The 23,109-nt window shown below is 45.6% G+C and overlaps 1 protein-coding gene across 2 annotated transcripts in view; it reads right to left on the reverse strand.

Annotated features, from left to right (window-relative positions):
- Window positions 1-23,109, reverse strand: part of NUP107 (nucleoporin 107) — a 790,450-nt gene that overhangs the window by 129,430 nt on the left and 637,911 nt on the right. For both annotated transcript variants that reach the window (XM_069629720.1, XM_069629721.1), the window contains one exon: window positions 5,193-5,318. In XM_069629720.1, the coding sequence (XP_069485821.1) occupies window positions 5,193-5,318 (126 nt within the window). The remainder of the gene's footprint in view (window positions 1-5,192; window positions 5,319-23,109) is intronic.

Consider the following 23,109-nt stretch of genomic DNA (forward strand, 5'->3'; position numbering starts at 1 on the left):
TGGGGCCACTAGTATCATGGTAACCTGTTCCTGGTGCATCTTGTGCACCACCTTATTGAGGAGGGGAGTCGGGGAAAGGCGTAAACAAATTTCCCTGACCATTGAATCGACAGACCGTTCCCCTTGGACTGGTTTTGGGGGTACCTGGAGGCGTAACTTTGGCATTGTGAGTTCTCCAGTGTTGCGAACAGGTCTATTTCCGGGAATCCCCATTGCGTGAAGACGTCTAAGACGATGTGTTCGTGCAATTGCCATTCGTACTCTTCGGGCAGGGGGAAGTCTCTGCTGAGTTCGTCTGCTAGCAGATTGAGTTCCCCTGGTACGTGTTGTGACAGTAGGAACATGTTGTGTTTGAGAGCCCACTTCCATATATTCTGGGACAGCTTGGACAGTCCTGGAGAGTGGGTTCCCCCCTGCTTGTTGATGTAGTACATGGCTGTGGTGCTGTCTGTAAGGACCATCACTGTCTTCCCTTGAAGGTGTTCCTGGAAGGCTTTTAGTGCTTTGAACACCGCTAGTAGCTCCAGAAGGTTTATATGCTTGGATGCTACGTTCGGAGTCCAGACTCTGTGAGCAGTCTGATGGGATAGGTGAGCCCCCCATCCTGTGAGGGATGCGTCCGTGGTTAGAGTGGCCTCCACCGCGGGTGTGGCAAAGGGTTTCCATATAATCAGGTTTTCCTTTGTCCACCACCGTAGCGAGAGAACCAAGGCCTACGAGACCACCACTAGATCGTCCCATTGTCCGCTGGCCTGACACCACTGGCTGTTGAGCCACTCTTGCATTGGGCGCATGCGCTGGCACGCGTGAGGTACCAAATAAATACACGACGCCATCATACCTAGCAAACGCATCGCTTTGCGCACCGTCACCTCTCGACCTGCCACATATTGGGGGATCTGAAACAGCATGTTTTGGACCCTCTCGTTGGAGGGGAAGACGAGGCCGTCCTTTGTTCGAATTAGAGCCCCTAGGAATTGTTTGACTTGGCTGGGGTCTAAGCTGGACTTCTTCTCGTTGATGGAGAAGCCCAGTTGGAACAAAAGGTCTACAGTCTTTTGGGTGTTTGAGAAGCATGTCTCGTAAGAATCCCCTGTTATGAGCCAGTCGTCGAGGTACGGGTATACTGGGATGGATAAACTGCGCAGGTGGGCCGCTGCCACTGCCAGTACTTTCGTGAATACCCTTGGTGCAGATGCTATGCCGAAGGGTAGCACTCTGAACTGGTAGTGTTTGTCCTTTATCATGAACCTGAGGTATTTTCTGTGCGCTGGCAACATTAAAATATGAAAGTATGCATCTTTCATGTCTAGTGTTGTCATGTAATCTCCCTGTGATAGCAGTGGGATTACTTCCTGTAAGGTCACCATACGAAACTTCTGGGGTTTGACAAACTTGTTCGCTGGGCGCAGATCTAATACAGGGAGCATGGTTAGATCCTTTTTGGGTACAAGGAAGAACACTGAATAAATACCTTCCATTACCTGAGATAGAGGTACGACCTCGAAGGCTCCTTTTTCCAGCAGTTGATCCACTTCTTGGAGAAGGATGGCAAAGTGTTCTGGTGTCATGCGGCGTCCCCTCGGGGGTCTGTATGTTGGGGAACTGTTGAACTCTATACAGTAGCCACGGGCTACGGTGGAAAGTACCCAGCGGTCTGATGTTATTCCCTCCCATGCTGGAAGAAAGGATGTTAACCAGCCCCCGACCGGCGTTGCATGGGAGGGGACGCAAATCTTCGCGTCACTTGGTGGTGTTGTTGGCTTGGGAGCCTCTGGGGGTGGAACCCCGGCCTCTTCCCTTGCCACGACGTTGACCCCTCTGATTGTACTGGCCGCTATTACTCTGGTAGTTGCTGGCAGAGTACTGTTGTTGTTGATTTTGTTGCTGGCGTTGTCCACGAAAAAAGCGCTTATTACCAAATCCCCGCCTATTAGGGGGTTTAGAAATTTGGTCTAAGGTCTTTATAGTATCAAATTCTTTCTTTGCGTTCTCCAGCGCGTCATCCACTGCTCTCCCAAAGAGGTTGGATTCCTCTATGGGTTTATTAATAAGGGATGCTTGTGTTTCCGCCTTAAATCCGGAATTGCGAAGCCAGACGTGACGCTTCAGTAAAATTCCTTGTACCAAAGTGCGGCCAGCCGTCTCTGCTGCATCGAGGGTATTCTCGACGATGCTTTGATTGACCAGAGAGCCCTCGTTAACTGTAGCCAGTAAACGAGTCCTTAGAGGTTCGGGAGCTTCTTCGATGTCCTGTCTGAGCTTAGCCCATTGAGCATCGGCGTAGCTTGCCAATAGGGTATTATTATTGGCGATTCTGGTAGAGAATGCTGCAGAGGTGGTGATTCTCTTGGCTAGGGCATACAGCTTCTTCCCCTCTTTATCCGGGGGTGCCTCGCTAGTAGATAGTGGGACTCCTGCCCTTTTTCTGGTGTTGGTCACGACCAGGGAGTCCGGGATTGAGTGACCCTTAATATATAATGGGTCTGATTGAGAGGGAGAGAACAGTTTCTCAATCCTCGGATTGACCCCTCTCACCAATGCAGGAGTGAAAAGAGAAGGTGTAATAAGTCTCTTAACTGAGGCGAGGATAGGTATAACCTGGCTAATGGGGGGTTTTTCTTTGATAATCCTCTCCACAAAATCGGTGTCTGGGGTGACGTCTCTAGTTTCGATTTCGAAATGCGCTGCTGCCTTCTTCTTCTGTTGATCGACAGGCGAAGGGTTCCTGACTGGTGTAGTTTCAGTAGACCTGATGACTATATTGCTACTGCCTGTGTCAGTCGACCTAGCCGGTGACTGCCAGGGATTTTGGTCGCCCTCGCCTGTGTCTTCCTGGAATCCTTCCTCATATAGGTTAGTTTCCTCGTGAAAACCTTCCTCTTCTTGTTGGTCCTCAACATAGGTGAACTCATCTTCCTCTTGGAAAGAAGGTATCTTCCTCAGTGGGATTGTAAGAGTTTATGTCCTCCTGTATGGGGTTATAAAACTTCTGGTATTTAGCCCTTGGACTCTCAAGGGGTGCCTGGGGTGCCTCTCTTGGGCGCCCTGTCTTCTGGGATGGACATGAACCTATCTAGTTTGTCCATACAGGTCTGGAACCTTTCAAAGGTCCACTGAGGTCGGCCAGGACGGTCTGGGAAAGAAAAGGGGGTTTCTTCCTCCTGTAATTGTCTGGTTCTGTCCCATAACGTCCAAGAAAGAGCCTTTGCCTTCTGAGTAGCCTTCTTGCTGGCTAGGGCCTTCCGACGGCGTCGGGAACTGACCTGATCTGTTTTCCGGCGCCTTCGGCGTCTCTTTAGCCTTGTGCACGGTTTTCGGCGTTTCGCTCGCCGTACGTCTTTGGCTGTCCTTAGATGCTATGCGCGCGAGGCTTTCGGCGATCATTCTCTCTTCCGAGGGATCGGTCGCCATCGCGCTATGGAGCGTCGAGCCTTTGCTCGTCGAGTCCTTGTTCGTCGAGTCATTGGTCGTCGAGTCCTTGTTGGCAACGTGAGCGCTCTTGCGATGCGTGTCGCCGGAAATTTTGGTGTTAGCGCCCTTATTTTTAGAGTGCCCAGTCGCCTGTCGCAGAAGCGGTGGCGGGGAGGGCTGACTACCTTTGCGGTCGGTGGAAGACGTCGGTGGGCCCGGCGTCCCTGTTGGCGCTATGGCTGTCTTCGTCTTCGACGAATGTGTGCCTGGGGGTATGTGCTTTGGTGTTTTTCTGTGTGCGTCCTTGTCGCCGGGGTGTTCATCCCCATAAGCTGGGCGTGAGCCGGGCTTGTCGGGGCCGGGGACGGACGAGGAGCGTGAACGCTCCTTTGAGAGGTCTACAACCTCCGTTACGGGGGCCGTGTAGTCATTATCCTCGTCACACTCGGCGGCGGCAGCGGGCGAGGAGTCAGGCCTAGACATAGCGTAGGCCGCCCACCTTTTGACCCTGCGGTCCTTGGGCTTTAGTAATTTGCAGGCCGCACAGCCGTCCTTGTGGTGATCGAGGGGTAAGCAACGGTTGCACTGTTTATGCTTATCCTTCCAGGTATATTTACCCTTGCAAAGCGGGCAAAACCTAAATGGCGTCCTCTCCATAGCTGAGGGTAATAGGTGTGACTAAGACCTCGAAAGAGAGGGAGGGGAAAGAGAAAGGCATTCTTAAAGAAAAGAAAGGAAGACCACAAAGCCCCACTCTCCCTACTGTGTATGGCCGGCGAGGCCAGGCCACGTGTTCGGCAGCGCCGAAGGATCTCCTCCGCTCGTCCTTCCGTCGAAGATCTTGCTCGGCGGAGAAACGGCTCTGCGTCGAGGGAGGGATCTATTGTTATTGGTATTAATAACAAACGACCAAAGGTCGAAGAAACTATTTGGCAATGTCTCTCGAGGAGCTCCGCATAAAGGCGACCAGTAGCTGGGCGGAACAAAACAATCTGAGGGACCTCGACGCGTGAGGGATTGTGGGTACAACGCACGTCACTATAGGGATAGTGTTACAGACACACCTTGTCGACGTCCCCTTTTTCGACTACGAAAAAACAATGCAATACTCCGCAGTGACCACTGGATGTCGGACCTATGCACAGCATGTAATTCTAAGCAGATTAACAAGCATCAGAAATATATGTATATTCACTTGATGTGACAACCTGTGGTTAGACTGGATCCCAATCTCAACAAAAGGGAGACCATTAATCCATTCCACATATATTATGCTGGTCTCAAACTCTTTGGGAGGGCCATTGTTCTGCCCCTCTATTGATGCAAGGCAGATCCCTCAAGATAAAGTCTGAGATTATTTGAAAGTTATGATGATCACTGCACAATGTCTTCGATTTAGAGTGAGCTTTTGTTTATGTTCATATGTTGTAGGGGAGTGGGGGGAGGGTTAGCACCGAGATGCCGATTCCGGCGTGATCAGTAAGCATAACTAGTCTTTGTGCAACAGCTTCCATTTTGTTTAAAAGGGGCTGAAGGATCGACATAAGAACACGTGTTAAAGCTCTACGTAACTGTCTCCGTAAATGGCATGATGTTCTGCTTTGCCTGCTTTACATAATTTAATTTGAACAAATACTGTGAACCTTGCTACAATGTACCCCTTGTGTTGCAGTTATTGTGTACATGCTCCACACAACTTTGATGTTCACGTTTTTGATCTGTATAAGCAAACATAATATACATACTCTTCATGACCAGTTACATTTTTGTTGCAATACCTCATATCTGCTTTCTTTGTGTTCGTGGGCCACTTTTTCTGTGAAAGATGCCTGTCCAATCAACGTTGGTTTCTGTGGGGCTGAATTCATGTGCATAAACCATTCATTGAACGTTTCATGGGCTTCCTACGGAGAAACAAGAGGGTGATAAATAAGCATGTGACAAGTTACTTTTGGGTTTCTGACCCACAAACAAATAGCTGTTTCCTCGGCTTACGTTTTGTACCAAGGGAAAAATCAGGACTGTAAAAATAAGCACTTCAGTTAACAATATATTCTTTATGTTCATATACTCGGTCCTAAACAGTTGCAGCCTCAATGGTTGAACAGAATTATTGTAGGTAGATGCAGCCGTATACAGACGCCAAGACCAAACCCACTCTTTTGAGGATTTTTCTAGGTCCTATATGCTAGAGCCCTGATAAATCGCTCAACCTACCCATTGGGGTATTTCCTTTTGAGTTCCTGACTCTCCAAGTGGTAAAATGACCAGAGCAGTCAACACAGCCCTTCAGAATGAGTGAAGTGGTTTGAAGATGCAGTAAATATTGACAATCATCCAATAAGGCACTGTCCACAAAACAGATTTGTAAACATATATTCTTTATAATTAAGACCTCTATAGGAGATTTTTGGCAGAAACAGGCCTCAAACAGAGTTAACAAACACCAGGAGAGGAGCTTGCAGAAGTGAGTGACAACTTAACCAGCAGTGAAGTTTGGGGCTCCGTTCTGCACAGGCTAGCTCAGCATGGATGCCCTACAGCCACAGACTAATGGAACAACCCCATGTTAGGGGAGTTTCCCTAAAGTCTACCAAGAATGAGACTTTAGAAAATTACCCCTTGCTATACAGGCCCCAACTTCTGGTATACGTCTGTACTACTCACAGGTTTGATAGAAATCCAGAGTAGCCAGGTGTATCTTAGGAGGAGGGTAGTAGTTGTATGCAAGTACAATTAACTCACTAAATACATAGGCCCACAGAAAGTCTACACATTTGTATTTATAGAAAAATAGACATGTTATATACACAAGGCAAAGTTATATTCAGGTAAGTACTATTTAAACTAATCAACATGATGGAAAACATCGGAAATCTTCAGGTGAGCAAACCAATAGTAGGAAATACTAAAGATCATGAACACAGTTCAATGGTAAGTAAAACACACTGGTTATAGCAACTCAGAAGATGTTCTGTTCTAGGAATAAAATGGGTTATTTAGCAACCGCAATAGTAGCTCAATACTTTCAAATACTTGTAATACTTTTCAGTGGCCTTAAGGCTTTAGCAGTCCATCCCCATCTAGGTACGAATTCTTCAACATCAGTTTGGGGGGACCCCAGGTAAGGCACAGCAGCAGAAAAGCCAAGGTTCCAGAGGATTCTTTAATTACAATTAAGTAGAATGCTTTTGAGGGTGAAAAAGGTTTCAGGGACCTTGGGAAAGGCTCCCTAAAGGTGCACAAGCACTAGGCTGGGTGAATGTTATGGGTAAACACCCAAACAATGGAATCAACATCACAGGAGTGACAAAAATGCATGAGGTTAAGTACTACCCTGAGTCCGACAGGACCTGAGGAGTAATGAAGATGCAGCTGGATTCTTTCACCGTGCAGCAGCGTTGGACCCAGTATCCTGTTCCTTGGCCGTGGCGACGAAGGGAGGGACTCTGAAAGGGATGTTGCAGCAGCAATCAAGAGAAAGGGCTCTCAGCAAAGGATTCTCCCATGTTGGTCTGCAGTTGTGGCGCCTTATTAGAGGCTCCAAGGATGAATGTTTAGCGCAGGCTAATCCGCCTAGATTCTTCGGTCCTGCACTCTGCTGGGGGGACTTTGAGGAGGGGGATCCTGCCTCTGGAGATCCAACTGGAGCCCACCAAAGTTCTCGTTCATGGGAAGACTATGCACTGTAATAAGGTCAGCGGTCCTCTGGTATTGGCGGTGTGCAGCCCAGGAAGGTCACAGCACGTTGCGTGATGGCACGTTGTCTTCCGTCTAGTTGGTCCCACCAGCCAACGCAAAGGAGTTGTCCTTGGAGCTCCTCTGTCCATTTGAAAACGGGGTCAGGACAGCAGTGGTCTCTTCGCGGTTGCTGGAAGGAGCAGCTGGCATCTCTGGTCATCTCCTTTGGATCTTCTGTTCCAGTGGTCGACTTGTCATCTGCCTTAGGAACCTCACCTTTTATTAGGATTTCACACGCATCCTCTGCAAACTCTCCCTGCAGTTACAGAAAGGGGTGGGCGTCTGTCCAATCAGGACAGCCAGCCCACCAGTGGGAAAGGGTTCCTTTCAGGCACAACAGAAGACAAAGCATAGCAGAGTTTTGGGATCCTCCCATGCTTCCTGTCCTTGAAGACACACTGGAGCTTTGGCAGGATACACAAAGGGTTCCTGCCAAAGAAACCACAAATCAGGAACTCCCCCCTCCCAGGATGGTAGAAGGACCAAAAAAGGACAATCACACAAGAAATGGCAAAAAAAGAAAGGCCACCATGTTGGAAAAAGGTGACCCTTCTGTGCATAGCTGCAGCTGTGACAACAGCCTACGAACAGAAATAGCACAAAAGTCGTAAGAACACATCCACTGCCGCAAGCCATACTTGTGTGCTTGTCACTGTAACCGAAATGCTACAGGAGAAGATAGAAAGGGGATACTAGGTAACCCCTCAGCACTTCACATAGGGTGGTGTGTGCTGATCTCTCAAAAGCAAAACCTAAGAAGGATAAAAAGTATCCCTCCAACCTTGAGAACAGTAGTTCTTAAGGAAAATAAAAAATATAAAAAGGAGAGGCCAAAGGGCCTCCAAGCAACACTGCACATTGGGTACCACTGATGCCGTTTAAAAAAGAATGGAGGAAAGCATGATTCAGAATAAAGTAAAACACAATGAGCAGGGTAACCAGGGTCAGAACAAAGACTCCACTCATTTAGGAGAACAAAAAAAAGCCCAGAAGTCGAGCAAAAAATGCTGGGGCTCTCAAAAGCAGAGGGGATTAAGCATACAACTGATACATCTCCCCAACACCCCGTTTCTCCATCATACAGGAGATCTAGATGAAGAAATGCATTACGAGATGTTCCAGAAAAGACCTGCAGAGTGGATCCCTTGGAGCAGCAGCAGGGTACCATCACGGTTGAGAGCCGGATGGGCAGGATCTGCAGTAGAAGGACCTGACCCCGGATGTACATACCTGAAAGCCCCGCTGAAGTTAGAGGGATCCCCTGAAGGATGCAGAAAGTGGAACGGCAGCTCAGGACGTGAAGTATGAAGATCCAGCAATGGTCACCATAGTCAGAAGTTGCAGATTGCAGTTCAACAGACGTGAAGCAGGACACGCCACTGGATGTCTACATGCCTGCCGGATGGTACCAGACTCGCACTACACAGACAAGCCAGCAACGGCCCTGCAGGGGCAGCAGCCACACCAGGACAACCGAGTCAGGGCTCAAGTCAAGGGTACAAACGGGTGTACCGAGTACCTACACTTTTTTCAGCAGTCCTCCACTTTTTTCAGAGGGCACCTTGATATGCAGATTACTGGTGACACCACATTCAATTGGTATATTAATGAGTCCCCCCCATGTTTTCTTTAGGGCTTGACCCCTGGACGCCCTGCACTGGTCCAAGGGTCATGCAGTACATTCAAGTCCTCGGAGATGCAGAGCCACAAAAACACGCCCTGAAGAACATTCAATTGTTCCCATTGGATCAGAGAAAGGGAGCACCTGATGCAGTGAGCAATACTCAGGACAATGTAAAAAAAAAAACATCAAAAAGTGACGGGAGCAGAAAACGCTTTATGTATTAAACACATTGTTGATTCATTTTGCCACAAACTACTTTAGGCAGGCTTCTAAATGCTGCAAAAAGTTCTTGATATGTTTGTCAGATCTAGGGGTTTTCAACTCTGGTTAAGGGTGGAAACACACACAACCACAACAAGAGCTGTATTATAGGCACAATACCCATCTAAAAGAGAAACTTGCAACAAACAAAACAATCAGTCACAACTGGCACGTAGGGTAGATACTTTGTGCTCTTAAGATGTCAAAGATAGTGCAGCAACTTGAGTACACAAAGGTCTAATCTAAAACAATCCCAAGTTCGACAACCAAGCTAAAAAGGCCTACTAAACCTAATAAGGGTTTGTTGCCAGGAACCGAAAATTAGCAATGAAGGTTATTTAAGTGTTGAAAAGATCTAAACTCCAAAGCTTTTCTTTTATGGGGACTCAAACACATAGGAGGTGGACATTCTCAAGTGCCACGGTATGTGGCAGGAGGAGTCTGGCAATTTGCTGTCCAGCCCCTGCCCCTCTTCTGCATGTTGCTATACCAACAAGGGACTGTCTCAGAGACGGTGGTTACCATCACGCTGTGACAGGGTTTCAAGGACTAGACCGACTCCAATGTACAAATAACAATGGGATCAGCATTAACTGCAATTATAGTGTCAGGATCACTCGAACAGACTAAACTGAACAGATCTGCAACATGGAACCAAACAGGGCTGTTTCTCCTACCTCATACAATGCCAGGGTTCCCTCCCTAGCCCACTATAGGTGCCAATAGCTGCTTGAACGAGTCTAACAAAAATGTTTATCTGGTTTTCCCAATACTTGGGACACGCCTTCTTGAAGTCTTGGACAGTCTTCACACAGGTTTAATGGGAATGTAACTTTGCCTCTTCCAGTCTTTCACGTGAACTTAACTCCTTTAGCTTTCCTTTGCTTTCTTGACTACTTGGTATATCTAGTAGTCGGTCAGTTACTGTTCCTACAGGTGGAAACAGTCTGCTCCTTATGATGGTCGATTTCTACCCATGACTTGCATTTACAACCACTGGCCACCTCTTGAAATGCCTTTAGCTACTATCACTGTTCTCACCTTTTTCACCCCTCTTCTACTATAATCCCTCAAATCACTACCGTTAGCCATTACTTTTTGGCAACACAGCAGTAGCTCCAGTATTCTTGGCTCTCCTAAATTTGGTTTCCTTGGTCTCTCCTTCATGTCTCCAGCTCCAACCCAGTGTAAGGCACTCATGGTGGCAAAAGTAAAGACAGGCATAAGTGATCACAGTTGAAGGGCGTTTATTAAACTGTATAAGTAGGTTGTAGAAATGCCTAATCTAAACCTAAATCTAAGATGCGAGCAAGCTTCGATCCAATAATAATAAGGCAGCCCTAGTGGCGTCTTGTCAAATAAAAGGGCCTACTATGAAAAACCTATTGCCAATCCTTACAACTAAATAGTAAAGAGTGTGGGATAGAATTCACAAGAAAGAAAGAAGTGTTCATAAATAAGTCGGGATGCGGTAGCCGGGAATCTCCCTTCCCCAAGTTTTCAGCACTGGACAAGGTGGGACTTCGGAGCACAGCACACGCCAGCTTTTCCCAGCAAAAGCTTACAATTCCACTCTTAGGTATCAGGACCTCCAGTGGTCTCTTTACTATAAAAAGTCTCTGGCCCCGAGGACCTGCTGCATTCAAAATACTAAACAAACGAGTTCCTTTCCATCTGTAAATTGGGTGATGCTTTTTCCACCCCTGTGGCCTCCTCTTTCGGGTTTAGACACCTCTTGATCATTAGCCTCCCTGCTCTGGGTTCACTATGGCTTTACGAAAATCGACTTCACTTATGGCATTCACAAATCTCAGTGTCTTTCTGAACAGTTCACTGTGGATATCCCTCTGCCGGTTTCACTCTGGTCAACACACTATTCGTTCGGACTTCAGACTTCGCTCCCTTTTCATCAGTTATTACGATGCAGGATTCACTTGTCTTAGCTTTTCGATCATCTGCCGGCCAAAGACTTTCGACTGTACAGAGGATTTTACTAGACCTCTGTATGACCACTTTGACCCCCTTTCTCGCGCCTCTCCCCAGGCCTTCTGGTATTGGTAGTATCAACAATTGGGTAATCAGCCAGAATTTCCCCGAGTGAGCACCCACGTGGTGCCGACTTCTCTGTAGCTGGTTTACCCCTTTTATCAACAGTTCTTTGCTCTTCATAGTTCAATTAGCCGTTTGCTACTTTTGTTCAACACAGTTCAGTTTCTTATCTGCTCTCCCCTTGACTCACCGGCTTTGCTTTTCTTCTCTCTGGAGCCAAGGTCGGCACCACAGAGGCAAGCGTCTCTCCCAGGCTTATCAGCAGAGGATGGCCCCGTGTACCGCTGACATCTGCTACAACACATGCTTACTATTGTTTGCAGTTTTATGATTCCTTCTGCAGAGGTTTCACAGACCTGGGTTGGAAAGGGCAAGGTAGTTTCTCTCCTTGTCGCACCCTCAGTTCTCGCCGTCTTTCTCCTCCTCTTGAACTTCAGTGCTGGGTTAGCGGTCTCGAAGTCCGGTCTGCCTTACTCGTATTGTGCTCTCGTGCTCCACCTTTTATCCCCGTGGGGAAGGGAAAGGGGCGTCGGGTGCGTGTGATTCTGGTCAATTGCTTGACTTTGCATCTGGATGTCCTCGTCCAGGAGTGCTTGTGCAGGACATGCCCAGTGCCCAGCCTGCAAGCTACAGAGTCTGGCATGCCTAGGATTAAATACATTATCTGCTGTGCAGCCTCTTCTCCCTTCTCCACAAGAGGCAAACATATCCTTCACCTCCTTAATGACAAAGCTCTCAGCAGTCTCAAAGATCACACTCCACGGATGTGTGTGTACTTAGCCAGGGGACAGATGGCATTGACAGCCCTCAAAGACAGACTGTCAGAAGCAAAGGCTTTCCATACCATGGCATCCACCTTTTTGCTATACCTACATACGGGGGCAAGGTATTCCACTTAGACCATGCAGTGGAAGCCTGCACCACCAGGCTCTCAGTGGCGAGTGGATTGTTAAAAAACCCTGCAAGGGAATGGTGCGATGCTTGCAAACAATTTCCAGGTCCCTGCAGAAACTCAGCTGTGATGGGGGAAGACAACAGGATTAAAGGGAAAAGGGTCTTCCACGTAGGGCCCTGCTCTAGGATGTCCAGAAGACCAGACCGGTCCAGGGGTTCTGTGGGCAGAGACAACCACAGGGTCTACATAGCCTCTTGCATGAATCCAAGATTCAGTGAGGTGTGCAACCCACTAGCAGCCCTCAAGCAAGTCCGAGCCTGTGCAGCCAGACTCTCAACCCTGCTGCCCAACTCCTCAGGGAAGTATTCACATTAGAGTTCAAAGGTTCCAACCCATATGGGATGGGGTAACCACCTTATTAAAAATGACATTGAAATGAGGCTCTGTAATTGCAGCAAAATACAGTCAGGTCTGGGCACCAGCCAGAGCACAGGGTTAGGCATGACAGCTTCCACACCTGAAAGGGGAGCTGAGCAACACTGGAGGGGAGCAATGTACATAGGTGAGGCCAAAACCGAGGCAGGAGGAAAGAAGTTGCGGCCCAGGTGTTGGCTCCGCCTAAATCAAGAAGAGCAGTAGGCCTTGGCTCCACCACTGATGACAAAGTCACTGCAGTTCAGCATTTGGCACTTGAAGTCTTCCCACTGCTCCAGCCTGGTAGAGCTAGTGGTGAATGGCACCTTAATAGCAGGTGGTGAATCACGAGGTGTCATCCCTATCCCCGACTGGTAGTAACAATTCACTTGGAGAACGGGCCCACTTCGGATGCTTCTTTTCTGCTTGTCCTAAGTAGCATCGGGAGAATGTTCCCCTTCAGGCAGCTCAATAACCTGGACCTTCTTGGAAGGAGATTTGGACAACAGCAGGTCATGCTCCACTCCAAGACAGTAGGCACAATCCTTGTGCAGATCAGAGATGGACATTCGCCCCCTGCATTACTTGCAAAGATTGAAGCTTCAGACCTTCACAGTATTAGCTAAGTGGTGGTCCAAAGTATACTGAGGGCAAGGAATACAAATTGGGATCATGCTGCCCAGCTGGCTTGATATAAGCACCCAACAGCGTGTAGCCGTCCACTGCACACTGGCTCAAAACAGAAGACCGCTGGTGCTGGAAAAGTTCTAGCGAAGGTAAGGAATCTGTGGCAGGAAGGAATCCAGTCAAAGTAGGCCAATATCCCTAATGATGAAATTCAATCAAACATTTCAAAACCACTGTGGCTTCTCTAAACCCTGCTACACACAATTATGGTGAGTAATTAAGCAAGGCTAACCACATGAGCGACGAAGGATTTAACTACACAGGTGGCAGAGAGCATAACTGGAAGAATTGTAAAGTAGTATGTTTTAGTGAAGACATTCACACCACCTACTCAGTAGCATATTTTAGATGCTGGTAAGTAGGTCACATGAGTTATAGTGATGTCATTGGTAGGGAAATCAGAACTTGTACATGCACCCGATACTTGTTTTTATACAGGCATAAGCAGGATATCCTGAGATGCAGCAAGTCCCTCTACCAGATGTAAAGCAAATTTAGGCCCATAGTCTTTCTATTGAGAGGAAGACCAGCATTGCCTTTCTTGTGGCACCATTTGTGTTGTCCTCAGCTGTCATGCCTGCGCCATGGGTGCATACATTGGCGATCAATATGGACTAATTGTTATTCATTTTTCTGTGGAGAACTCTTGGATCAACCGTTGTTCACTTTTTGGACCTTGTTTCCCATTTGCAAGACTTTGGCGCTTTTCTATTTTTCCCAACAAACTACACTTACCACAATGCACTTGGCTATAACTATCTATTCCTGGCTATTCCTATTTATCATCGGAACTACAATCCCCAGAAGCCCTAGGGATCAGCTCTGCTATCACCAGCTCAGGAACAGAGAGGGAGGAGGCAGATTGTATGCAGGTGTGCAGATCCATGTGCGACCAATTAGCCTGCCTCTGTGTTTGGCTGGGCGGTATAAAGGCTGCTGCCTGCAGGAGCTCAGTCTCTTGCATTAAGAGTCCTTCCGGCACCTTTTTGCTTCGAGCTACGGATCTTTGTATGCGGTTCCTCCTTACTCCTGCTTTGGATCCAGTGCCCTACCGGGCTCTCTGCATTGCAGCCGATCACGCTCTGCTGCTTTCCAGCCTCTGCCTTTGCCCTTCTGGGCTCCTGCCTTGCAGCCGATCACGCTCTGCTGCTTTCCAGCCTCCGCCTTTGCCCTTCCGGGCTCCTGCCTTGCAGCCGATCACGCTCCGCTACTACCTTCCGCCCTGGTCTTCCAGGCTCCTGCCTTGCAGCCGATCACGCTCCGCTGCCTTCAATCTACAGCCTTTGCCTGCTGGGCTTCCAGCCTAGTAGCCCTCTACAGTCCTTTGCAGCCTTCTACAGTCAGCGGCCCTGCTCCTCTGGGCTTACTCCTTGCTGCCCGGTCCTTGTGGCTCCTTGCCGCGCAGCCTGCTTCTCTCCGCTGCCAATAGCCCTTGTCCTCGGGGCTTCCTACCTTGCATCCGCTCACGCTCCGCTGCTTGCTACCTACAGCCTTTGTCCGCTGGGTTCTCAGCCTAGCAGCCTTCTACAGTCAGCAGCCCTGCTACCCTGGGCTCACTCCTTGCTGCCCAGCCCTTCTGGGCTCCTTGCCGTGCAGTCTGCTTTACTCCGCTGCCCTAAGCCTTTTCCCTCTGGGCTCCCTTCCTTACAGCTGTTCTCCAATGGGCTTGCTCATTGCTTTCCTGCTCCTCTGAGCTTTCAACCTTGTACCCTACCGTCCTCTGCTATCCACAACAGTTCACCTACTTTATTTACTTTGTTATTGCAGTCCCCCTGTTTCCTGACTGCTGCTCCCTTGCTTTCTTCCTTGTTTTCAACCCTCCGTTCTTTATCCCTATCCAATCCTGTTATACAGCTTTCCTTTCATTTCCTTCTGCTAGTTTGCTATCGACTTCCTTTTTCCTGGATTTGTCCGTTAGTGTCTTCTCTTGTTCTGTTTGTAGACCCCTTGTGCAGAACTTGTCTGTTGGTTTCCGCAGGGCAACCGCTGACCCTTCCCTTGTCTCGTTTCTGCATTACAGACACCCATAGCTGTTGTTCCAAGCCATGAGCAATCAGCGTGGGCCTCTGTTATAGCAAACTGTGCAGAAGGCTAGAGTTTTTCCTAAGGTCAGTGGAATACACTTTTCCTATATCTGCATACACCCCAAGAGGGAATCCATTCTGTTGTACCTTATTTCCTTGCTACACTTGCCTACTCTTCATTCTCTTTACTTTCAGCTGTGTGTGTACTTATCTGTCCACCTTACTTCGGCACAACCACCCAAACCCTTCCAGGGTGTCCTGTGCCACTCTTAACAGAGTGCCATCCGTGACATCAGCTTGTATTAAGAATGTGGTTGTTTGCAAAAGAGGGATGCACAAAGAACCATCTTGCGTAAATCAACACATACTATGCCGTGCGTCTGCCCAGCAGACCTGTGACAGCAAATGCGAATGGAGCAGGGCTTTTCAGGCAAGAGAAGGGAGTTTGCATGGCCGCGCTGTAGGATGGGGGAAAACCCCCATCCCCTCCATAATTAGCAGGAGGTACTAGAAGCCTGAAGAGCGATGCTGTGGGGGCCGGGTTTTACCAGCAGTCCTATGCAATGTCACTTTTATGAATTATAGTTAGGACTTTAAAAGAAATAGATTCAAACTATATGCTTTCAACGTATCTCCAATTCTGGTGGGTTGGCAAAACACTAACAGACCCACCCTCCAAATAATTTGATCAAGTGCCACCACACCATTTCTACTGGCTACAAGCTTCGAAAATAGTTTAGTTCCAATCCAATGGTGTCACCTTCCAGAATGAAACACTGCAAGATTCATTACCTTGGTGTATGCATGGGACTGTGGTAGTACTACAACAATAATAATAGAGACACCTACCTTCAGGTTAATGATATTTCAGGACCGGGCTTTGGAAGGACTGAAGACATTGTAAAATGGGTTTGTATGTTCAAAGTCTTTTTGAGTGGCATCCTTCTTTAACAAGTCTTTTAGAGGACTCAGAAAAGTAAATAGTAGCAGGTAAAGCATATATCCAAGTTAGCAAAACTAAAATGTGCTTGCAATTTATTTTGTTTTGGTAGCCGGGACTGGCAATTTGTTTACAGTTACCTTAATAGAGTATGTGAGGGTGCAGGGAACACAAGCTATATAGTCTGTTTAAGGCAATAAGATACTCACTGTTCGAGTGGCAGGGTTCACAACCTATTTTGGCACAAGGTTGAGAAGCCAATGACATGTGCATCTATTTCAGACCCAAGTTCTAGCCAAACTCTCAAAGATAATGTTGCTAAGCAGTAAAGTAAGCACAATATACACTATAAATGGATTCAAAGGGGGTGCGCAAAGAGTTTCAGAGGGGCTGGAAATACTTCATTGCCAAGAGCAACAGTCTTGCGGTCCATCCCTAGTGGTGTTATAGCTCTGTCTATTACCAGCACGTAATGTTACTAATCAAGTTCTTGGTAAAAAGTCACACTAGAAATGTTGAAAGGGTTGTGTGGCTATGGACCAAGTAGTCTACCAGTCCCCATGCTCTGGATGACTTAAGAGTCCCAGGTTCCACAACCTTTGACCTGGCAAGATAGCTACATTTAACTTACAGACTTTCCGATTAAGGCAAGTTAGTGGGGATGGGTTGTTTAAAGACCCGCTATACCACAGGCACCACGGTACATGTACTTGTTGGGGAAACAATGCTCAATGTAGGCTTTGCTGTATGAGACCAATAGGCAGGGACTTCCAGCGATGGTAAGGTTAGGCTCAGGCAGACACCATGAGACAAGGATGAAGACTGCTCCAAACGAATTGGAGGACCCCTTGGGACCAGCATATGGGAGCAGACTGTGACCCAGAGCAGCGTCGCCTGGCCTTAGGTGGTAGGGAGTTTTTTTCTAAACTCCAGCCAAATGACTTTTTAAGACGCTCTACTTGGCAATACAGAACTTCAACTTCTAGTATAGGCCTGTACCACTCAAGGTAGAGGTAGCAATGGCAGAGCAGCCAGGCTCATTTTAGGAGGGAGAGAAGGCTGTAGGATGGTCCAAAGAACTTGTAGCATACATTTGGTTCAAAGAAACACTTATACACTCTAAAGTTATACATACAATACTGGTATATATATCAGTGAAAAAAACTTTGTTAAAGGGACGTTATGGTTCCAAGTAAAACCGAAAAACCCTGAAATTCGCCAGTTATGGTAAGCTAAGCAACCATAACTCACGCCACCACCGTGCACTGCTAAGCCTAACATCCAGGACATCAAAGATGACATCACAAATGTCACTGATGACATCACATGTCTGACTCCCCCTTTTCCTGACATATCTAGGCCACATGATTTTCTTCAGTAACAGTCAGGAACTAAAAATTGTAAATTACTATATTCATAGACTTATCTGAAGTGGGCCGCAACAAAGGTAATGAGGGAGTCGGGAACAACAGTACAATTATAAGTATATATATTTATTCATACAATTAAGTTGTATGTAAAGATAAAGGAGGGAGACAGCTTGTAGCACCGAGAGCTGGACAGTTGTAATTCAATCCCGTCCTCCGTTCTAGAACTCAGGTGAGACCTGAGTTCTTAGTATCCTGACTCTCCGTGCCATGAGGTAATCAGGCATGTCCCATAGAGATCAGGCAGCCTCCATCAGTATGAGAGACACTACACATCTCCTTTCCTTTATATTGTTCACAAACTATATACAAGAAACTCATGGAACAAAGTTCTCAGCTGGTTCATGTAAACTCCACATAGTCCTCCATCCTTTTCGGCAAACGATACGATCTGCCAGATCTGGACATGCATCCACCATGTCTGGAGGTGGTTGGCAAGGAAAATCGAAGTTGCTCAAAATCGTTATCACATTTCTTCTCAACAGCACTTCCACATTTCTCCACACCACTGCTTAAATTTCTAGAAACTTTACCATTTCTGACTATATCCTGGCCTACATTTTCCTTATCTTTCTTGTTAACATCATTACTTTTACACATCCAAATTCTTTCTACATTCCATATCCTTTTGTCCTCTGTCCTGACAGCATGACGAAAGGCCTCTATAACTCTAATAGGATTGGACCATTTGCATGGTCCATTTCTTAGAGCAGGAGGAAGTAACACCTTGACCAACTTACCAACAGCTGTAGACATATCATACTTGTTACTACGTACTTTCTTATCACAGTTTATCTTGTTTCTCTTTTGTGTTTCCCTAATTTTGTCTTTTGCATGGACTAAATTCCTTTCTATTTCCTTATTCTCCTTTATGAGCCAAATGGGAGCTAACTTGGTGTTTGCTTTTCTTCCCCTACTATACTCAAAGGGAGAAAAACCTGTACTGGTGTGTGGGGTAATGCGATGGGCAATTACTTTCTCCCTGACAGCATCCTCCCAATCTATCCCATTGGCCCAAGCCATTCTGATGGTTTCTTTCAAGATTTTATTAAAGCGTTCTACTAATCCATTAGTTTGGGGATGGTAAATAGAACTAGTCTTGTGCTCAATGGCAAATTTTTTTACAGAATTCTGCCACTTCTTTAGACTTGAATTGAGTACCATTATCGGAAAGAATACTTCCCGGATATCCTTCCCTCTCACATACATTTGATAAAAATTCAACTACAGTTTTACCTGTGATGCTAGAGGCAATCAACATCTCTGCCCACCTGGTGAGTAGATCTATGACTACCAGACAATATTTTTGTACACCCTTGCAACATATGGGACCTAAAATATCCATGCTTATATCCCTCCAATCTCTATGGGACAACACAGCTCCCAAGCCTATGTTACTGGCATCTGTAGTGATGATAATCTTGTCATTAGTACAAAAATTCTTCAATGCAGGAGCAGAATTTATCGCATTTTTTATAAAATTGAATTCACTTTCACACTCCACGTTCCATTCAAATGATTTTCTCTTAAGTGCTTCTCGTAATGGGACGGTGTGGATGGCAAAATCCTTGACAAATTTTGAGTAATACTCAGCCATACCAATGAATGTACGAATCTCATCTTTGTTATTCGGCCTCGGCATCCCCACAATGGTATTGACCAATTGTGGTTTTGGAAAAATCCCTTCTGCTGTAATTTTATGTCCCAAATATTTGATTTCTGTGCAATTTATCTTACATTTGTCTTTGCTTAATGTCATTCCTGCATCGCATAATTTTTGACATACATGTAATAACCTCTTGTCATGTAGTTGTTGAGTGACGGCATGAATCAATATATCGTCTTGAAAACAAATCACTCCTTCAGTATTCTTAAACATGCTATACATAACCTTCTGGAAAACTGACGCTGCCGACACCAATCCAAAAGGCATTCTTTTAAACTGATACAACCCATCTGGAGTTATGAAAGCAGTCAGTTTCGTTGAACTTTTGTGTAGTTTAATCTGATGGTAAGCGGAAGAAAGATCTAACGTAGAAAATATTTTAGAGGGTCCAATAGTAGAAACAATTTCCTGTATATTTGGTAAGGGATGGCGATCAGGTATGACACATTTGTTCAACTCGCGTAAGTCAACACAAATTCTAAGTTTTCCTGATTTCTTTTTAATAACAACAAGTGGGGAAACCCATTCACTGGCATCAATACTTTCTATAATTCCATCTTCTTCCATCTTCCTTATCTCCTTACTCACTTCTTCTCTTACAGCTAAAGGAATGCTTCTTAATCTTTGGGCTACAGGTTTTTGGTCTGGTTTGAGTAATATCTGATGGGTATATCCTTGGAGACATCCTATCTTATCTCGGAAAACTTGTAGGAAACCAGCCTTACGTATAACATCACTGCCATTAGTCGATTCAGAATTGCCACTACTTATAGACAAAACTGATTCATCACTGGTGGAATCCACTTTCACTCGTAATTTGCTCTGGTGGGTCCAACTGAGTAGGGCAGTTTTCCCTTCACCAGTGATATATATCTTGCCCTTGGCAGTTCTGTTCTTAAATTTCAATTTTCCCCAATGCCAACCGATGACATTAATCTTCACACCTCCATAAGCTCTTGGATTGATATCCGTTTCATGTAAATACTCATGTTTATTCTTGTTCCACAATTGACTTGGTAGGAGTGTATATTTTGCACCAGTATCAATCATCATACATACTTCATTGCCATCAATGGACACCATAGCCCTGGGACTTTCCAACACCTCATCATCATCATCATCATCATCAGTAATGGTACACACGCAATCCTCTTGAATTTCCTTCTCACTGCAATCACTATCAGAATTGTTTCCTATCCAGTTCATGGCATTGTCACGTGACCTGCAACATTTAGAGAAGTGACCCTTCCCTTTGCAAATGATTTTCAATGCTGGACAATCTGGATCATCAGCCCAATGATTCAAGTTGCCGCATCTGTAACACCTTCCCTGGTGTTTTTTTTCCAATTTCCTTAATCGATTCTCTGGACTGTTTTTCTTAGAGGCTTCATATGATAAACTCTTTTGACCAAATTTGCTTAATCTTTTATCCGTTCTCAACAAATTGCACTGTTTGGTGACAGATCTCCTCTTAAAGGTATTATCCCTTGATCATGGAAATTGACTCCTCATCAGGTGCATCATGCATTTTACTATTGCTGCTTCCTATTTTTACTTGTTTCATCTTGTTCTCCAATTCTTTGACACACGCTTCCGTGTGTTATACTTCTTTTGCCACTCGGAGAACAGTGTCAAGGGAAGGATCACTTTCCGACCACAATCTTTCCCTCACTTTGCTACTGCGACACTAACATAAATTGGTCTCTGAGTCTCTCGTCCAGTTGCTCATTGAAATTGCATGACTTTGACAATTTCCTTAATGCAGTGACAAACTTTTCCACACTTTCTCCCTCCTCCTGTGTGCGTTTGCCAAACTTGTAACGTTCCAAAATTATGCTCACTTTCTTTTCAAAGTGTTTGTCAATTTTTTTTACAGCTCGTTGATATTCATTTAGGTCCACACTCTCCTCATCTGGTAATTCTGGAAGTGTTTCATATTTTTCTTGTCCAACAGGACCTAAACAGTGCAAGAGTAATGACTTCCTCTTCTCTGCACTACAATTGGGACCACAAATCACTCCTGCATAATGTTCAAAGGACTTTATCCACCTCTTCCAAGGCAAAGCAGGTTCATCAGTGCTAGGCATAAAGAAAGCAGGTGGAGGCACACTGCTAAATGCCATGATACGTTATGTTTATATAATAGTGTATGTATGATTCAATTAAGACTCCGTAAGATGCAGAACTGTGCAAGTTCAAATTCAGCTTGAGTACTGTGCGTAGGGCACAGTAATGTCCAGGCAGTGTGCAATGCAAAGAAATTTCCTGCAGGGTCCTTTTAAGTTTGTATGAATTTACTTTTAATAGAGTAAAATTAGCTAAATACCCCTTATTTCATTTTCATCTCAATAGGGAAATGGATCCTTAACATATTCCAGAAGGTAAGTATTCAACTTGTGATATTCCTTCTCTTGATACAACACAGTTTCAGCACTTTCAATGTGTAAAAGAAACGGAGACTTGCATTAGGGAAAACGACGTACTGTTCCTTTAAAGATGCCTTCTCCCTTCAGTGCATTCACGCATGCGCTCCATCCGCTGAGAAATGTAAACAACAGAAGCCGACGGGAAAGGCTGAGACGATTCAGCGATGTGTAGCACAGCCCAGCCACATCAAACGACTGTCATAGGTCGCATTTGCCAAGGAACGAGTGAAATGCAGCACTAACACGAAGCGTTCAATAGATAATAAGAAAGTCAGCGTCACCTTCAGGAACACGAAGACGGGGCCGCTACTACGCTCGGGCATGAGCGGAGCAGCTGCGTACTCATCAATCCCATCCTCGTCGCCAAATGAAGTGGGCCGCAACAAAGGTAATGAGTGAGTCGGGAACAACAGTACAATTATAAGTATATATATTTATTCATACAATTAAGTTGTATGTAAAGATAAAGGAGGGAGACAGCTTGTAGCACCGAGAGCTGGACGGTTGTAATTCAATCCCGTCCTCCGTTCTAGAACTCCGGTGAGACCTGAGTTCTTAGTATCCTTACTCTCCGTGCCATGAGGTAATCAGGCATGTCCCATAGAGATCAGGCAGCCTCCATCAGTATGAGAGACACTACATTATCCTTCAAGTATGTTCTTACAATACTTCCCTTAGGGTCCAGTCATATCATATGAAACATACATAGGGGAAGACGCAACCTTGAAAGACAGCAATCCTTTTTGTGCATTAAAATTATGAGTAGATTTATCAGCACCTTCTGATACTTTTGATGTTTTTTTTATTACTGTACTTTCCCTGTATATGCTCATATTTTTATATGTTGTACTCACACTATTTTCCTTAGGGTCCAGACACATCATGTGATATATATAGATAGGGTAAGAAACAGCTTTGAAACAGAGCAATCATTTCTCTGCATAAAGGTAATCAGTTAGGTTATGAACACTTTCTGCTACTATTGCTGTTTCTTTTTCTTACTTCAATTCCCTTGTATATATTCATTTTTGTATCTGGTGTTGTCTCTTTGTGATTTGTCTATAATAATGCAATTATGTTTATTACCTACTTATCACAAGTTTCACTGTACGCAAAACTCTAATATGAAAACACTTATTTCACTATTCAACATGGCAAGCTTATGAATATTGCACCTCCATCATGTATGCTGCACACAATGCCTATGTTTCTACATGAGTACCTTAGTATACTGGATTGAAGTTAATAATAGAATGCTATTTATATCAATGCATAGCTTAATGCACTGATTAGCACTTAATACTTATTCCAATAATCTTTGACACTTTTTTTATTAACATTACACTAAGAATCCCTTGTACAGACTTTTCATGAAAGGTAAATGCACATGTGATGGCATCAGTGATGTCATCAATGACATTTGTGATGTCATCTTTGATGTCCTGGGTGTTAGGCTTGGCAGTGCACGGTGGTGGCGCGAGTTATGGTTGCTTAGCTTACCATAACTGGCGAATTTCAGGGTTTTTTTGGTTTTACTTGGA

This window comes from Ambystoma mexicanum, chromosome 12 (assembly GCF_040938575.1).
Source record: "Ambystoma mexicanum isolate Mex_15411 chromosome 12, UKY_AmexF1_1, whole genome shotgun sequence".
NCBI classification, from domain to species: Eukaryota; Metazoa; Chordata; class Amphibia; order Caudata; family Ambystomatidae; genus Ambystoma; species Ambystoma mexicanum.